General features: G+C 44.8%; 1 protein-coding gene across 2 annotated transcripts in view; it reads right to left on the bottom strand.

The window, feature by feature from the left end:
* Positions 1-913: 913 nt before the first annotated feature.
* Positions 914-17,158, bottom strand: part of MYH9 (myosin heavy chain 9) — a 99,099-nt gene continuing 82,854 nt past the window's right edge. For both annotated transcript variants that reach the window (XM_075937802.1, XM_075937811.1), the window contains exons 24-41: positions 15,849-15,972; positions 14,826-14,997; positions 14,054-14,266; positions 13,449-13,593; positions 12,640-12,846; positions 11,301-11,405; positions 9,612-9,764; positions 8,955-9,203; positions 8,264-8,476; positions 7,295-7,507; positions 6,747-6,908; positions 6,305-6,433; positions 5,932-6,020; positions 5,604-5,727; positions 3,881-4,089; positions 3,338-3,446; positions 2,579-2,751; positions 914-2,402 (exon numbers count right to left, since the gene is read on the bottom strand). In XM_075937802.1, coding sequence (XP_075793917.1) covers positions 2,285-2,402; positions 2,579-2,751; positions 3,338-3,446; positions 3,881-4,089; positions 5,604-5,727; positions 5,932-6,020; positions 6,305-6,433; positions 6,747-6,908; positions 7,295-7,507; positions 8,264-8,476; positions 8,955-9,203; positions 9,612-9,764; positions 11,301-11,405; positions 12,640-12,846; positions 13,449-13,593; positions 14,054-14,266; positions 14,826-14,997; positions 15,849-15,972 — 2,907 coding nt within the window. In that variant the 3' untranslated portion in view covers positions 914-2,284. The remainder of the gene's footprint in view (positions 2,403-2,578; positions 2,752-3,337; positions 3,447-3,880; positions 4,090-5,603; positions 5,728-5,931; positions 6,021-6,304; positions 6,434-6,746; positions 6,909-7,294; positions 7,508-8,263; positions 8,477-8,954; positions 9,204-9,611; positions 9,765-11,300; positions 11,406-12,639; positions 12,847-13,448; positions 13,594-14,053; positions 14,267-14,825; positions 14,998-15,848; positions 15,973-17,158) is intronic.

The raw sequence follows: 17,158 nt of genomic DNA, 5'->3' as shown, positions 1-17,158 counted from the left end.
GCCTTTGGGCTTCACTCTCCTATGCTCCGAGTGACAGCTGCTTGCTCCTTGCGGTTTGTCCTCATCACACTTTGGTCACTCACTTCCCTCTCTCTGCTGCAGCAACTAGCAATTTTAAAATGCCATCTGCTGGTGAACGTAAGGCACTTCCCCTGGATTTTGCAGCAGCCACTGTACGCTTCAGTTCAGGAGGTAAGCTAGGGGCTCACCAACTCTTTTAATCCAGCCTGTGACCTGCCCTGCTAAGACCCCAAGGAAGGGTCTCTACATGTTGCAGCCCGAGGCTGTTCAAAATAGCTGGTGGCTCCATCTAGGCACTCTGCAACCCTGGTGGGGGTGAGGGAGAGGAAAGAGAAGGGGAGACTTGGTGTGCTTCCCCTGCTCCCAGGCCAATTATAGCTCCCATTGGAAAACAGACTATATAGGGCAAACCCACCAAAATAAGGTTATTCTAGTCCTCTCTAGCACTCTGTTGAACTGACCTTTCTATCACCCAGAAGTTCAGTGGGAGAAGCAGGGAGGTCGGTAACATATACTCGTTATTTCAAAACTTAAGAGGTAGCTCTTCTACAATTAGAGCAATTACATCCTTATCCTGCAGGCCATGAACAGAACCAGCTGGAACAGGCAGAATTTTACACCTTCACCAACTGGATCAAATCTTGTATAGATAAGGATTACTTCTGTCAGGGCTGGAGAGAGGCTCCCAGACCAGAAGTCTCTTAGCAGTACTGTGAATGCTGGTTCATACTTTATAGGAAGTTGGGTTAAAAAGATACTTGGTTCCTTCACGCTCTTAAGGCAAAACTGACTCAATGGATAGTTTCATTCCATACAACTGCTTCCTTTGGCAGCTCCACAGGTTGTCTCCACTGTGTTCAGTGAAGGTGGAACAGCAACACAAGCACACGAATTGCAGCACATGGGATAATCTTTATTGGTAACATCAGTGGAGCACCAGTAATCATTACTGACTGTAGTGGTGGCATAGCTGAGGCACATGCTAAGGCACTTTTATATAAAAAAGGTTTTAAATCCTTTTGACAGCGACTGGGACATAGGAGCCTGACTTCCAAGCACTTTCAGGCATACAGTATGGCGCTTCATATTTAATTATTTTTCTTTACTCATAATTAAGTCTAAATGCAGCATATACAATATGGTTAGAATACAGGTAAATCCAGCAACCAGTGTACGGTATAGAAAAGTAAAGACTATCTCTATATAACCAAGGTCCCAATAGAAAGGCAGTGAAAGACCTTTATTTTTTTCTTAATTACTTATTACAAGAGACAAAGGCCTTTTACGTATATCTGTGCAGATTAAAGGGTTTTTAATATATTCTTAGTCAATGGTGCAGAATAACTAGCCCCATCCCCTGGTTACAGAGCAGATACACGAGAGGCTTGGACATATCAATAAAGAGAGGGATTCTCCTCCCTCCCACCAAAACACATTAAGTTCCACTAGATTCGGTCCATTACCATTCAATAGATTTGGTCCTCAAGAGATTTGCAGACAAGCACATGGAGATGATTCTGCTTTCTCTGTCCCTGTCACCAGCTACTGGTCCAAACTACCTTAGATAAAGAGCCAATCAGATAGAAACAGAGACATTAACAGTACATCATTGCACTTCCGAGATCTGGCCAGACAGTAAGAAAAAAGTCTTTGGCAAGTTCCCCAGGTGAGTGATCCTGAAAGAAGCTTCCCTCCTTCACCTTTGCCTGTGAATTCATGGGCTCTAGAAAGAAAAGAGGGTAGATTGCAATGGCCAATGCACCCCCATTATTCCTGAAACTGCTTCCAAACCATCAGGGTGGGCACATTAAAGAAAAAGTAGTCTGAGGTCACTGAACATGATTGCCAAAAAGCAAATGAGGGAGGGAGAAAAAAGGAAGGGGCTTTCTCTGCATCTATCATAAAGTAGGATCTGAAGACAAAGGAGATTTACAGCCAAAATTAAAATCTTTCCCTAACCCCTCTCTTTCCAAGTGTGACAAATTGCCAGCAGCCACGGCATGGACAGTTCTACAGATATTTGTAGTCGTCAATCTCTGCTGGTCAGATTTTAGAGTCCCAACTCTTTGGCATTAAATACAAAGAGAACTTGGAAGCTGGGGAGGAGGAGGAAGTGAGGAACACAAGTGCCCAGTGGCTCCAGATGCACCAGACATTTGCTGGATGGACTCTGTGCTACCCAGGAGGTGTTTTGCAGGAAGTCCACTGGAGGAGGGGTAAGTAGGTCACTCGATCTGGTGTAACCTGGGTCAGATGAGAAGACTTATTCAGTAGCTTTGGCATTGCCGGCATCCACCTTGCTGTCTGATTCTTCATCTGAGCATTCTCCTGTGCCCTTCCTGCCAATCCGGCGTGGTGTGACAAATGGCAGGTCCCCACGCCTGGAAGAGCATGAACACCATAATTAGTTTAGTCAGATGGGGTATGCTCAGGGGAGGAAGGGATGGCAAAGAAGGGCCTTGCCACACTGCTTCCTTAGAAGAAATGCACACTGGCTAGGACAGAAGCTTGTGGGGGCGTGGGAGCAGATTTCCTATGCATGACCAATTGCCCTTACCTGAGTTTGCTCTTGAGAGAGCTGACCTCTCTATTCATTGCATCAGCTGTTTCAGTGGCATCCTCCAACTCACGCTGCAGTTTTCTGCGAGATGCATTGGCTCGCTGGGCCTCTTCCTCTACTTCCTCAAGCTGGCGCTTCAGCTGCTTCAAGCGCACGTTTGCCTTATCCACCTGCAGAGTAGAAAGTAGTAATCAAATTTTCAGAAAGATCGCTTGTAGTCTACCATAGGGCTCTAGTACTGCAGCAGAGAGTTACACCAAAAGGAAGCAGAGTCCCTAATGGCACGTACTCTTACTCTTCACTCCTTGAGGTTAGTTGCCTGACTTGATTTTAGCATTAACTTCTGAATGAAGGAAAAGCTTAACAGCCTAAACTACACTCTTCCTTCCACTATACACAGGAATCTACCCCCGGGATTTTAAGCGGAGGAACAAAACTTGGATTTTTAGATGCCAGGCTGAGCCAACTCAGTTACAGGACACTGTTCCTACTTAATGCTGCATGGATGAAATGCAGAAGTTACTGAAGGAGAGAGATATTCTTAAAGCATCACTCTTTCAGCTGTACCAGCCATTAAAATGGGACAGAGCTAACATCAGGGGAAGCCGTATTCTCAGTGTAACATTTAGTGGAAAGTCTTCAGAGAAGAAATGCCACTGTTCTGTAACTGATGAAACAGATGTGGCTCTGAGTGGGAGAAATCCATCCATCACAAGCCAAACTACTGACAGCTACAGTGTATAAATTTGTGCATACCTGATCTTTGTACTGCTCAGCATTGCGTCTCTCATCATCCACCTGCAGTAAGACATCCTTCAGCTTCTTCTCAGCACGGCGCACCTGCTTGCCTGCAGCTTGGCGCTCCCTGTGCAGAAATACAGGGTCAACTCAGGCAGCAAATTATCTCCAGTGACCCTGTGGACATCACTGATAGAAAGTACCCATGTATGTGGGATAGCAACAAGACTTCGCTAGTCACTGCACTTTAGGGGAATTGAGAGAGATAAGAGCTCCACCCAGAGCTGGCAAAGCAAAGGGGACAAGAGTCAGGTTTCCTGGAGATACTAGCTAGTTAGTTTAATTTCTTTGACAGAGTTTGAGAGGGACACTAAGGAGTATCTAAACTTAGAGCTGCCGTTCCTGGAATGGCAAAGCTCAATATGCTAGGAATTAGGGCCAGTGAAGCTACTCTTTTCCTGAGAACCAGATAGAGCACTCAAGAAAAAGATTTTGCTCTGTGCTAGTACATCAGAGAGACCTGTGGCCTTTAACATTGTAAGAGGTTATGCTAGAACATACTTGGTCTCAGAGTCCAGCTGCTCTTCCAGTTGTGATATCTTTGCCTCCAAAGCAGTGATGGAAGCCTTGTACTTGGATTTCACTGCACTTTCCATCTCTTGCAGCTTGGCCTTAAGCTCCTTGTTCTGACGCTCCATCTGCTGGCGAGCATTTTCGTTCTTTTGGGCATTGCTGCGCTCGGCATTCAAGTCGGTATTTATTTGATCAATCTGGGGGAGAGAAAAGACTCAGTATGCCAAGAGGGTTCTGGGCTGGAAGACTGATTAATTTTTACTTGGCCAATGGATGCTTGTCAGGAAGAACCTCCAGCAGGAGCAAAAAAGCTTGTGTTGTACAAGTCAAGCTTGACTAACACTGTATCATGCACCATAACACTCTCCATAGTCACAAAAAGGACAAACTCCTAGAAGCCTGTTTTAGTTTGTTCAATTTTTCAATTAAGAAATGCACATGGCTGAATGGATGAGAGTTAAGATTCCTAGGTCCCCTTCTCTGGGGCTGTTTTGCCAGCAACAGGTCACGTGCCATGGCAGTCAGTCTGCCCTACATTGTAGCATCCAGCTGCCCTCGCAAGAAAGGTCTGCCAGAGCCACATGCTTGGAAAAGCCTCATTTCAGCTACCCAGGAATGGCATTTCAAAGCAATGGTAGTAGAAACAGAAGCCACATCCAGCCCAGAACTCAGCACTGAAAATGCATCAGGCAGACTTGCAGGAAAGAGAATTTGCATTACATCAGTCCATTGAAGTGAAAAAAGCTCTTGGTAAAGATGTTCCAAAATTCAGTTCAGACTAGCTACTGGGCCAAGAACCAAGAGAAAAACCAGTATTTGATCTCTGTATCTTTTATTCTCCCCTCCCCCACCTACCAGAAGCTGAGCAGTTAGGAAGTGTGACTTCCCCCTTCCCACAGTACCTGTATAATGACCAGCTTCACTACTCCTTTTTATATTCTGAGAATGCCCTAGCATCCATTCCCTTGTAATCTCCTTTCCCCCTAATGCTGGTCCAGTTCTCCCTTCTCACTGCTGTCTCTCACCCCCTTCCCATCTAGGAATCAACTCTGAAAGCTGCAAGTTGAAGATCTGTCTCTAGTCTCTCTAAAAACTATTAATCTGACTAACTTTTGCAATCTGGTAGATTTTGGCCCTCTAGGTGAAGTGGAAAATAAATCACCCTGTATTCTGCAATAGCAACCAGAAGTTGAAGTCAAAGACCAGGCCCCTGTTCTGCTAAGTATTATATAAGCAAAAGACAACAGTCCCTGCCTTAACAGCTTACAATCCAATACATGCCAAGAACATTCAGGTTAAGGTTTTCATTTAAAAGATAATGCACTTGATAAGATCGTTTTGAAGGATGCAGTAAAAGTGATTTTTTATAAAGTGAGACTGCTAATATACTGAGATAAGTAGTAAAATATTTAATGCTGATCGATAAGTCACCCCTTACTACAAAGGATGATTTGTCAGGACTCGAAGAGTTTGGGAAAAAGTCCCAGCTACTTTTTCTTTCAAAGAAGTTTTAACATTCCAGGGTTAGTATGCGCTGGCCATGCACACTGAATGGCTATCCCATTTTATCTATGGCAGTCTATGGATACTGTTGTGTAAAACACTTTGGGAATCTGCACTGTGTAGAAGATGTGGGTAGCCCATCTAGAACTCAGTTTGGGAGTTTACAGAGGCTGATGGTGGTGGCCAGGGGAAGACCCTCAGCTTGTACCTGAAGGTTTGCTTTCTTGAGCCGGTCATTGACCATCTCTGTATTGCTCTGCTCCTCCTCCAACTCCTCTTCCAGCTGAGCTATCCGGGCCTCTAGACGTCTCTTTTCTTCCAAGGCCAGGGCTCTAATGATGAAAATAAGAATTAAGTGCTGGGTGGTGGTAATGCAGCACATTCCTAGAGCAAGCCTACCAGTTATAGCCTTACAAAAACAGTAAGTATCTAAACAAACTACAGTATTACATTGCAGAGTAGAAAATATACTTCTATAGGGCACCTTCCCAAGCCACCTTTTCCTCCCCAATGAAGGAAGCCAATACTCAACTCACCCTTTGCCACTGCTGTTGGCAATCTCATCAGCCAACTCATCCCTCTCTTGCTGGGCCTGACGCTTGGCCCGTTCAGCAGCTGCAAGTTCCTGGAATGCAAATGAGGCCATCAGCGATGCAACGTGAAGTTACCAATCAGAGGACAGCTACTGGTAGTGGGAGGATTCCAACAAGACAGACAAGTAGTGTTGTGTACTTCCACGGGGACTGTGTTTGAGTCAGTCTCAGCTGGCAAGAAAGGGCTGAAGTATGCAGAGGAAACTGGGTCTCAGACTGTGAGGGATACTGCTGTGCTGAGATAGCTTATGGAGCCACACAGCAGTCTGCTCCTTGGCTAAAAGAAGTGAATAGGCCCCCCATCTGCCTATATTACCTCCTGCATTTGTATCATCTCTGCCTCCATACTCTTCATCTTCTTCTCATTCTCTTTAGCCTGGGCTAAAATCTCTTCTCTGGAGGTACGTGTATCATCCAGCTCCCGCATGTAATCCTTCATTTGGGCCTGCAAAGACAATAAAAGGGAGACTTCAGAGAGCATCTTTCATTCCTGCAATTGCATACACATGCAATGTTACAAAGAAAGATTTCCTGGTTTTTCAACTCCAATAGGGAAAAAAACTAATGGATGACACAGATTGGGATTAGACACATTTGCATTGCTGCTGAACTTTTTCAACTGAACTGCTGCATAGATCAAGGTCTGAATGCTGTGCCACACGGCTCTGGTGATGAAAATGCATGATTCTGATAGGGGGGAAAAAAAAGTCAGATTTCCATCCCATATAAGCAACAGGCACAGGACTGAAATCTTTCACCTGCAATTTGCGGAGCTGCTTGAGGGCTTCTTCACGATTTTTGTTGGCAGAGTCTATCTGGACTTCCAAATCCTTTAAGTCCATCTCCAACTTCTTTCTGGAAGCCACAGCCATGGAGCGCTGCTTTCTCTCATCTTCCAGCTCTACCTCCATCTCTCGTACCTGGCCAGACGAAGAAGGTATCAGTGGAAACAAGCAAGCGCGAACCATTCAACTCCCACAGACATAACCAGGAGTTCACTCCCTCTCTTGGTGAGGGCAGAAGGAGACAAGTGAGAAAGAATTAAGACAGTGTTCCCTCTCAGTGCAATAAAGCACTATTTTGGTTTCTTGGTTTGACAGATGGTGCGGTGTTATGACAATGGTATATGGAAGCACATGTCAGTGTGTGACTTGTAACACTTGCAATGCCTCCCAATGACAACAGGAATTCCTGGAAGTGGTAGTGGCTAGATCTGGAAAGGCTGTGTCAGCTGTCCTAGGGCTGATAAAGGGAAGCAGTTTTCCTTTGAGCACACAACTTTCAAGATATGTAGTGGGATACTTACCTGTCTGATCAGCTGTTTTTTCTTCTCCTCACTCTGCTCATCCCGGCCCAGGAGGTCACGCTCAAACTGTGCCTTCATGGCTTGCTGGTTTACTTCCAGTCGGAGCTTGGCATCCTCTGTGGCCTGCAATTCATCCTCTAGCTCTTCCAGCTGTGTCTTCATCTCCTCCACCTGCTGCTCTAGGGCTCGCTTAGATTTCTCCAGCTCATGAACCTGCAGCATGAACACTCATATCATATCACCCAAATAACAGCCACCAACTTCACCCACTCCAAGAGCAGAGAGGCATCCAAATGTGCTTATCAATAGGGCAACAGCTCACTGAGGAAAAGGATGCAAATATCCCGTTACCCCATCATCCTAAGTTTACTTGCACTAACACCATGATGTCCTTTCAAACCAAGCACTTAAAGCTACAGAAAGCCGTTCTTCATATTTGAAAGCCTTTAATCTGAACCTTGACCTTAGCTATTGCATTTTCTTGTTCCCTCTAATCAGGCATGCTGGGAAAATTTAAAGAAGAAACAAATGTTAGGCCAGGCCACTGAGGCATGAAATACCCTTGTGTCAGGTTGCCAGAGAAGTGGAAGTTCTTCAAATGTCCCTTCAAACCTGCCCTTCCTTATCACTAATCTTTTGGTTTACTGTCTCCCATTCTCAGGCTAGCTCCCTCTATTGCAAGGGCCAGGCTCACATAGCACCCTTTTTTCTCTCCACCATGGGTAAGAGATATTACTTAGCCAATGCCCAGCCCGTGTTCTTATCACACTCTTCAAGTCCCATCTCTCCTTGTCTTTCACTCATCCCTGAACAAAAGTTATTCCTACGCTTAAGACCATGGCATGTGTTTAGCAGTACTTGCAATTGCATTCCTCTATAGATGCGCCTATATTGAAAGTTGCTCAATAAATGTGCCTAACAGACTGGAATGTGGGTGACAGACAGGAGAAGTTTCAACAGTATATTTACACTTTTGCCAACATCATCCTTGGAACTCATCAGGTCCTCCATCTCTGTGCGAAACTGCTTATTAAGCCGCTCCAGCTCTGCCTTCTGTTCAATGGCTTCTTCCAGGGCTCTAGCCATGGACAGGGCTTTGGTCTCCTTCTCGCGGGCTTCTGCCTCAGCTCGGTCTCTTTCCTCTGCATACTTGGCAGAAATGTTCTTCTCTTCTGCCAACAGCTAAAAGAGGAGAGAATAGCTGCTATGAGGTTTGCTGAGCTAGATTTATTTCCTGTTATTCCCTTTCCAGCCAGTGTCTTGGATTTGGGTGGAAAGGATACTGCAGAAATCATGGCTCTTGAGAGCAAACATATGGCTCCCAACTTGACTAGCAGAGCTGGGACTAGAATGCAACCATAGTTGCACACTCACTGCTTATATTCAAGTCCAAAGAGACTTCTGCGAATTGTCCAGAACCTCGGTCTGCTCTCAAGCCACACATACAAATTAGATGAAGCTCAAAATTTCAGACCCTACTGAACAAGAGGTGACATTAAAATTCACATGCAAGGAACATAATTTCTAACAGTGCCAGCTTTGTTCCTGCCACCCCCACCATGGTTCAGAAAGGGATTCCCTAATGTGGTAGGCAGTATTTTCAGGGGAGAGAAGGAAGAGAAAAAAATCCTCCCATAGAACAGAACACAACTGACATTACCTGATCAAACTTCTTCTGTTTCTTCTCCAGGTTGGAGACTATCTGGCGTTGGTGATCAAGGTCCACTATGAGGTCATCCAACTCTTGCTGAAGGCGGGTCTTTGTTTTTTCCAACTTGTCAAAAGCAGCTGCCTTCTCCTCATAACGCTGGCTCATTGCCTCCAAGTCCTTCAGCAGCTTCTTCTTGGCTTCCTCCATTGCCTCAAGGCAGCCCAGACCATCATCCATTTTCTTCTTTGAGTCTGCTACCTGGGGAGGGAGAGATTAAGTCAAATCACAGATCCCTTCAGTATAGATAGGGAAGGGAGATGAGAAATTACTCCCTTAAAACTGAATTGACGTTAGTCAGACTTAGGAAGTAGGTGAGATGAAGAGCCCCCCCCCCCCCCCCTTCTCCTCAAAATAGTCACACAGGTATTTCTAGAAAAATTTGCCAATAGAAATATAAACTACTTTAGTATTAGCATTATACCCAGTTTCAGTTGCCTGAGCCCTGCAAGGTCACTGCTTCCTCAGGATAGTTTCCTTTTCTAACAAGTCCAGATCACACCAGCATTCTCCATCTGAACTAGATTTTCTAGGAGTCAGCTTCATGTATTAGTATTCCGCCCCTACCAGAATCAGAAAGGTTTGTTCTAGGAGTTGCAGCTTCTGTACCTGCTGATGAAGGGCAGAGATCTGTTTCTCTAGGTTCCTCTTTGCCTCCTCTTCCTCCTCCAGCTGCTCTTTGAAGCTGTTCTTCTCATCCTCCACTTGTTTCAGTTTGGTGCTGAAGCTCAGCTTCTGGCGAGTCTCCTCCTGCAGCAGCTCCTACAAAGCAAAGACACTGAAATTTAAACCTTTTCATGTAAGGAACTTTACAATCCCCAGTCCCCAAGATGGATGTCGATTCGTGAAGTTTAGTTTAAGTACCCGACTTTCAAAAGAAAAAACACTAACAGATTTAAATGACTGCTCAATGTCATTCAGCAAGTCAGTGTACAGACATGGTGAACACCTACAACTCCTATTTCCAGTCCTACTCTAACCATTATGTACAGCTGAGATGCACAACTGCTAGCATCTGCCTCCCACCTCAATCCTTTCCAAGGTGTGCTCCAAGAACACAAGTGATAGTGATTGAGTTTATCCCACAGTCAACCCTCAAAATGTTCAACCTAAGCTTCTCCCCCTCAATTTCATCCTAATTATATCCATGTACCACGAAATTCTCCTGTCTTGGCATTTACACCCCCAAATTTGTAGATTTACCACATTCCCCATTGAGCCAAGTTATACATAAGAGATTTCATCTAGCTCCTTAAATCAGTTGCTCTCCTGAGCAGTGTTTCATTAGTAGAGTCTTTCTGGTAAAGAGATGCCAAGACCCAATTACAATAGTCTAAGCATGGCTGCATTTGAGCCAGATGGTAGAACAGAGTGGTGATAGATGCTGGTTCTGCATGCAGAATCCATAATTACACTGGCCTTTTCCTGCCACATTTTCTATTCTAATCAGAAGTTCATTTTTAACCTTTATAACTGTAATGTGGGATACACTATTTATTGTTTGCATTCTAGTAGACCTAGATTCCAAGCAGGATTGGGACCACTGTGCATGGTGCTATGCAAATAAGAGAATCCCTGTTGTAAAGAATGTATAGGTTAAAAGACAGTAAACAACAAGTGCTAAGAGATTTTCTAAACTGTTTTTTCCCCAGTTAATCCCTTCTTGATTATGATATATCCTCCCTGTTGTTCAGTGCCTCCGAGTTAAGTATCATGATATTCCATCTACATGCTGTTTACCCTGCCTGACAAATACTGGGTCCAATCTGACCTCATTTATCATTCTGTAGGGTATGCTCAGAACTCAACACTTGTATACAGGCCCACATATTACAATAGCACCTGTATTCAAGTCCATCTAAACCAAATAAGGTTTTCTGAAACACTCGTGTTCCAGATGTCCTGCTTTCCCCTTCACTACCAAATAAGACTACTTTCTACCAGTTGCTATGGTCTTTCAAGGAAACTACCAATGGAAAGAAATTACACACTACATTGGTCACCAGAAGACCACCAGTGATGTTAAAGTGAGAACATTGCGTGGGCAGCACACAAGTGGGAAGGTGACTGGAATGGTTCCAATCTTGGGATAAGGGAAGTTAGCTTTATTCTACGTACTGATGGAGTGGGTAAAAAATAAGAGGAGAGGTCATTCCTGTGAGACCCACTTATCATATCAGCCAGAAACACCAGATGCACAGAAGTCTATGAATATTTAGTACTGAGATCTGCTCAGTGCTCTATTATTCTTGCAAGTATTATGAGTACAGTACATATGTCACAACTCCCACATCTCACCTGGGTATCCTGAAGCTGTGACTCCAGAGCAGAGAAATCTTTTGCTAATTTGATTGACTTGCTGTCAGACTGATTCAGAAGGCCTGTTATGTTGTCCAGCTCAACCTACAAGACAAGTTAAAGCAAACAAATGGAATAGTAATCAAACTAGGGGGTAGACATGCAGCTTTTGACCAGACAAAAAGCCACCTTCTTTGTTGCAATCAGGACATGTTGTCTGACTAAGTGCCAAAGATGGAATCCTTGAATCAGAGACTAATGGTACTTTAATTCATATTCCATTCCCTATTCACATTCCATATTGCTATAGCCCATAGAAGCTTCTGGACAATTTGTTCACGGTTACAGAGAATTAATCTTTTGCCTTCTTACAACCCACCTGCCCCAAAGACTAGATATGCTGTAGTTCCTCAGCAGCCTCTGTTTTCTTGAATCACAGTATGCCACACTAATTTTCACTAGGTATTCCTACAGGATAAAGGTGTCTAGTTTGAGGGGGAGGGAGGAAAAGGTTTATTTTTCCCTTATAGAGGCAGCAGTAATCCTTTAAGCCAGTGGTCCCCAACCTTTGGAGGTTGCCGGGCGCAAGGAGGCATGGCCGTTCGCCTGCCGGGCGCCCGGGGCCGGAGCTCCCCCCTCCAAGCGCCGCACGCCCGGGGCTGGCACCTCCTCCAAGCGCCGTGCGCCCAGAGTGCGGGCGGCCAATTCGCGGCGCTCTTGGGGCCGGCGCTCACCGTGCGCCATGCGCCCAGGGCCGGCTCCGGCACCATGAGTACGACACGTGCCCAGGGCCAGGCCAGCCCCAAGTACTTGGCGGGCGCACACAAATGTCCCCGCGGGTGCCATGGCGCCCACGGGCACCGTGTTGGGGACCACTGCTTTAAGCAGTTTCTGCCTTTCCTATACCAGGGCCCCATTAACAGTTTTGGTCCCAGCCTCTCCTAATTAGCCATACAGAAAGGGAGCTGTGATCCCCAAAACACCCATGTTCAGAGCCTATAAGTAATGGAATCCCAGGGTTAAAAAGAAAAAGCTACCTTGGGAGTGGAATTGACATGCAGACACTCTAGACTTTTCAAGCCCTCAAAAGATTCAATTATTGTGTTACTTTACCCCCAAATGAATGTATATCTGCTCTTTGTATTCCTCCAATAGCTGGGGAGCTTACACAGCTCAAGAGGAGGCATCTCCTGCAGGACATATTTACTGTCCAGCTATCAGCTAGACAAAGCAGATGCAGCAATCCATGGCCCCATATAGAAAGTAGAGCCTCTCCACTAGACTCCTTCCTACCCCCAGCTTTGTGCAGACACAGGAACTAAGTAAAACTCAGACTTACCTGGAGTTTGGTGACTTTCTCAGCTAGCTCCGTCCGCACTCTCTCACCATCTGTAAATTTCACCTGTAGTTCTTGGAGCTGGACTTCTACTTTCTTTCGCTTGTGCTCCGAGTCCCCTTTCCCTTGCAGAAGCACCTTCACCTCATTGGACAGCTCAGCACGCTCACTCTCCAGAGCCTGCTTTGCCTTCTCAAGATTTGCTTTCACCTTAAGGAGAAAAACACAGCAGATTTTAGATGTAGTGGAGCTTTAGTCTCAGTGAGATGTTTATTCTGATAGCTAACAGTGTTTCACTGTTAAGCCCTGACTGCTTACTCAAGAACGCTTCTCAGATTTCAGCACTGAAGAACTGCATACATTTACCTACTCAAAGTAGCAAGAGTCATGGGGAGAAGATAAAACTAAGGACAGTGTTACTTCAGATTTCCAAACTAAAATCCCTGCAGTTACAGAGAGCAGGAAGTACCATGAGTGAAAGGAACTAGAGAATGTTACAGCTGTACAGTACAGTTATATGGAGGAAGTGGGGAGAAAGAAGGGACAAGCACTGAGTGCAGTATTAAGTAACTAAGTATCTATCACACTTCCAGGTAGATGCTGATTTATTGGGGGGGGGCGGGGGGGGGGGTAGAGAGGCGGAGGAGAGAAAAAACTTGAGACAAGTTCGTTACCATTCTGTAACTGTCCAGGTGTATTACAAATATTTCCATATTCCTCTGGAGTTTTAAATATTGGTTCCTGCTGTACAGAAGCTACTTTTCCTGGGCGATTGTCTTCCATGTCACTATGACTCCCATTGTTTTACATACCCGCTTGGTTTGTTCCAGCTGCTCTGCCAGCTCCTCCAATGCCTGTGAATGTTTCTGCCTCATTTCCTGGATTTGTCCCTCATGGGTCTTTGCTTCCTCATCCAGGGTCTTCTTCAGAAGAGTCACTTCCTGTTCCCGTTTTGACCTGCAAACCCACAAACATTTTTAATGGCTAACAACAAGGAACATATATCCTTCTGTAGGTTGGCATCTATGATAGAGGTACCTAAATAACAGTTAAGTAACACAAGCTATGAAATGATAAAAACAATTCTTGAGTGATTATCAGAGTTCAAACACAACCATTTTTAAGTGTTGTGACTCAGCTCAGATCAAAGCTTGGAGAGCTGTCCTCCAAACAGTCTATTTTGCCTATTGACTGCAAGAATAGTAGTTCTGGGACCTTACCATTCTACAATTAGGAAAATATCAGCTTTCACAAACCATAAAAGATACCACCTTGTGAGAGACTAGATCCTGTCCAGACATTTCACTAGCCAGGTCTCTCTAGATGCCGGAATACACGGGTTGCCTCCTCCCATGGTGAGGATGCTAGCACCTGGTTTGCCCCATCAAGCGTCACTGTTTTTGAATACTGCAGTTACCTGAGTTCCTGCTGTGCAGCAGTTGAATCCAGCGTATCCTCTAGCTCTGTTTTCAGTGCCTCTAACTCCTCTCCCAGATCCCGCTTCTGTTTCTCAGCTTTGTTCCTAGCTGCCCGCTCAGATTCCAGATCTTCCTGCAGTTCAGTGATCTGCGATTCCAGTTCCCTGATCTTTTTCAAAGCCATGTTCTTCTGAGCTGCCTCTTCTTCCACCCTGCAAAAGACACAGATCTTTAGTCACAACAATACAGTTCTAGCCACATGATGCTTGAGTGACCGGGGGGAAAAAAGCATGAGTAGGAGACCAGTATAGAGCACTACATTTTCTGAGGCCATGATTCCAGTTTCTGATCTTATTCTCACTACAATTAAGGCAGCAGTTCTGTCTGCCACATACTGAACTAGATAATCTCACCTCTAAAACTGGATGACAGAAGAGAAGAGGCCACATATTATATTACGTTATGTTCTACATTAGATTATGCATTGAGTTTTCAAGGTTGCATTTTTTAACCTGTTAAGTAAACTAAGCTGCTCCTACTGCTGCCCCCATCAAGTCCTTTTGATGTACTGCTGTTCCTCGGAAGCATGGGCATTTCACAGAATATTTTAATTCTATTGCTGTGGCAGGAATCAGCAGCAAAAAGTAATAGTGTTAAATGCACTGATCTTACAGTCAAACTAGTTTACAAGAGCTGCCTGTTCCATTCAGTTTGTACTCCAATAAACACTGACAAGAAACTCTTCTTTGCAATCAGGTGGCGAAGCCTCACCTAGCCAAGGCTGCTTGTAGTTCCTCTTCCTTCTTGGCCAGCTGCATTTTGAGTTCTGCTATCTGAGCCTGCAGCTCAGCAATCTGGTCATGTAGATCGGTGGAGTCTCCCTCAAGCTTCCTGCGAGTCTTCTCCAACTCCTGCCGCTGCTTTTCTTCGCGACGCAGCCGTTCTGAAGGAGACAGGGAAGGAGGACACAGTAACATAAATGAAGATATTTATTCTTAGGACACCACACGATACATTAGCAAAAGAGCAAAACCAAGTGCATCTTTTCTATCAGGACATCCAACCTCCCCACTCCCCTTCCTCGCTGGATACTGTATGTTCTTCCAATGACCTGCAGCATCTACCCCCAATCTTTCAGTCCTATTAGACACGAGATCTAGAAAATGTGTTTCAAGTTGTTACTTTACAGCCTGCTTCCCCTTATTCTCCCTCCATCATAAGAATGCTTTTGCTAGGGAAGACAGTGCCATACTCCTGCCACCTACATTTCACTGCACATGCTAAGCACCACTTTGTAGCTACAGTCTCTCCCTTCCCTGCACAGAAAGGAAATCAGCTGCTTCAGGATGCGTTTCTCCCAGCAGGTTTTTGCAGAGACCAGTCAGAGGTGAATAAAATCTTTACATTTGCACTAACAAGGATACACTCTGGATCATCAGCAGCACTAACCCCAGTGTACAGGTACTGCTGGAAGCAGAAAAGCAGAAAGACTCCCACAGCATGAAAACAAATGGAACCAGTCTTTCTTCGCCATTAGTCCATCAGTTTAGAGGGTTTTATTTAGACCAAAGCTCAGCTGACAAGGCATATAACCTTCAGCTAGCCAGCCACTGAATGATTCCATCAAACTGATCAATAGCAGCAGTACTATAGCCTCAGTGTATTAACCCTTTGGTACTTAGAATCCCAATGGGGCCACAGACCTAGAATCAGTCCAATTAAGATTTAGGAAATCCTCTCTCATGGGAAACAGTAATACCAAATATGCAAGTTCTTCCCAAGCCCCCTCTCTACCTTCCAGATCTGTGATCATGGCTTCATGTTTGTTCTTGAGTTTAGCCAGACTCTTAGACTTCTCTTCTTCTTCAGTCAGATTGGTTGTGAATTCAGATATTCTTTCTTCCAACAGTTTTTTCTCCTGAAGGATTTTAAAAAAGTGTCAAATCTGGTGCGGGAATTTTGATGTGCCAGCTTCTGCCACAGAAACAAACCCCAAACTCAGTCTTCGATTTGGTTTGAGAATGGTGTCTGACCCACATTTCCTGGGTTTCCAAATTCCCATATGTAGAATCATTCTATGACAAAATCTCCCAAAGGCTACAGACAATGGGTTAAATACAGGGACAATAAGAACATAACATAATAACAGCTGTACTGGGTCAGACCAAAGGTCCATCTAGCTCAGTATCCTGTCTGCCGACAGTGGCCAGCACCAGGTGCCCCAGAGAGGGTGGACCAAAAAGACAATGATCAAGCGATTTGTCTCCTGCCATCCCTCTCCAGCCTCTGACAAACAGAGGCCAAGGACACAATTTTATCCCCTGGCTAATAGCCTTTTATGGACCTAACCTCCAGGAAATTATCTAGCTTCTCTTTAAACTCTATTATAGTCCTAGCCTTCACAGCCTCCTCTGGCAAGGAGTTCCACAGGTTGACTACACGCTGTGTGTGTGAAGAAGAACTTTCTTTTATTAGTTTTAAACCTGCTACCTATTAATTTCATTTGGTGTCCTCTAGTTCTTCTGTTATGGGAACTAATAAATAACTTTTCTTTATCCGCCCTCTCCACACCACTCATGATTTTATATACCTCTATCATATCCCCCTTCAGTCTCCTCTTTTCTAAACTGAAAAGTCCCAGTCACCTTAACCTCTCCTCATATGGGACCCGTTCCAAACCCCTAATCATTTTAGTTGCCCTTTTCTGAACCCTTTCCAAGGCCAAAATATCTTTTTTGAGGTGAGGAGACCACATCTGTACATAGTATTCAAGATGTGGGCGTACCATAGTTTTATACAGGGGCAGTAAGATATTCTGTGTCTTATTTTCTATCCCTTTCCTTAATAATTCCTAGCATCCTGTTTGCCTTTTTGACCGCCGCTGCACACTGCGTGGAAGTTCTCAGAGAACTGTCCACGATAACGCCAAGATCTCTTTCCTGATTTGTCGTAGCCAAATTAGCCCCCATCATACTGTATGTATAGTTGGGGTTTTTTTTCCCCCGATGTGCATTACTTTACACTTATCCACATGAAATTTCATTTGCCATTTTGTTGCCCTATCACTTAGTTTGGTGAGATCTTCTTGGAGTCCCTCACAGTCT

The sequence above is a fragment of the Pelodiscus sinensis genome, chromosome 1 (assembly GCF_049634645.1).
Source record: "Pelodiscus sinensis isolate JC-2024 chromosome 1, ASM4963464v1, whole genome shotgun sequence".
NCBI classification, from domain to species: domain Eukaryota; kingdom Metazoa; phylum Chordata; order Testudines; family Trionychidae; genus Pelodiscus; species Pelodiscus sinensis.
The sequence above is the reverse complement of the archived record's forward strand: the minus strand, read 5'-3'. Positions and strand labels throughout refer to the sequence as shown.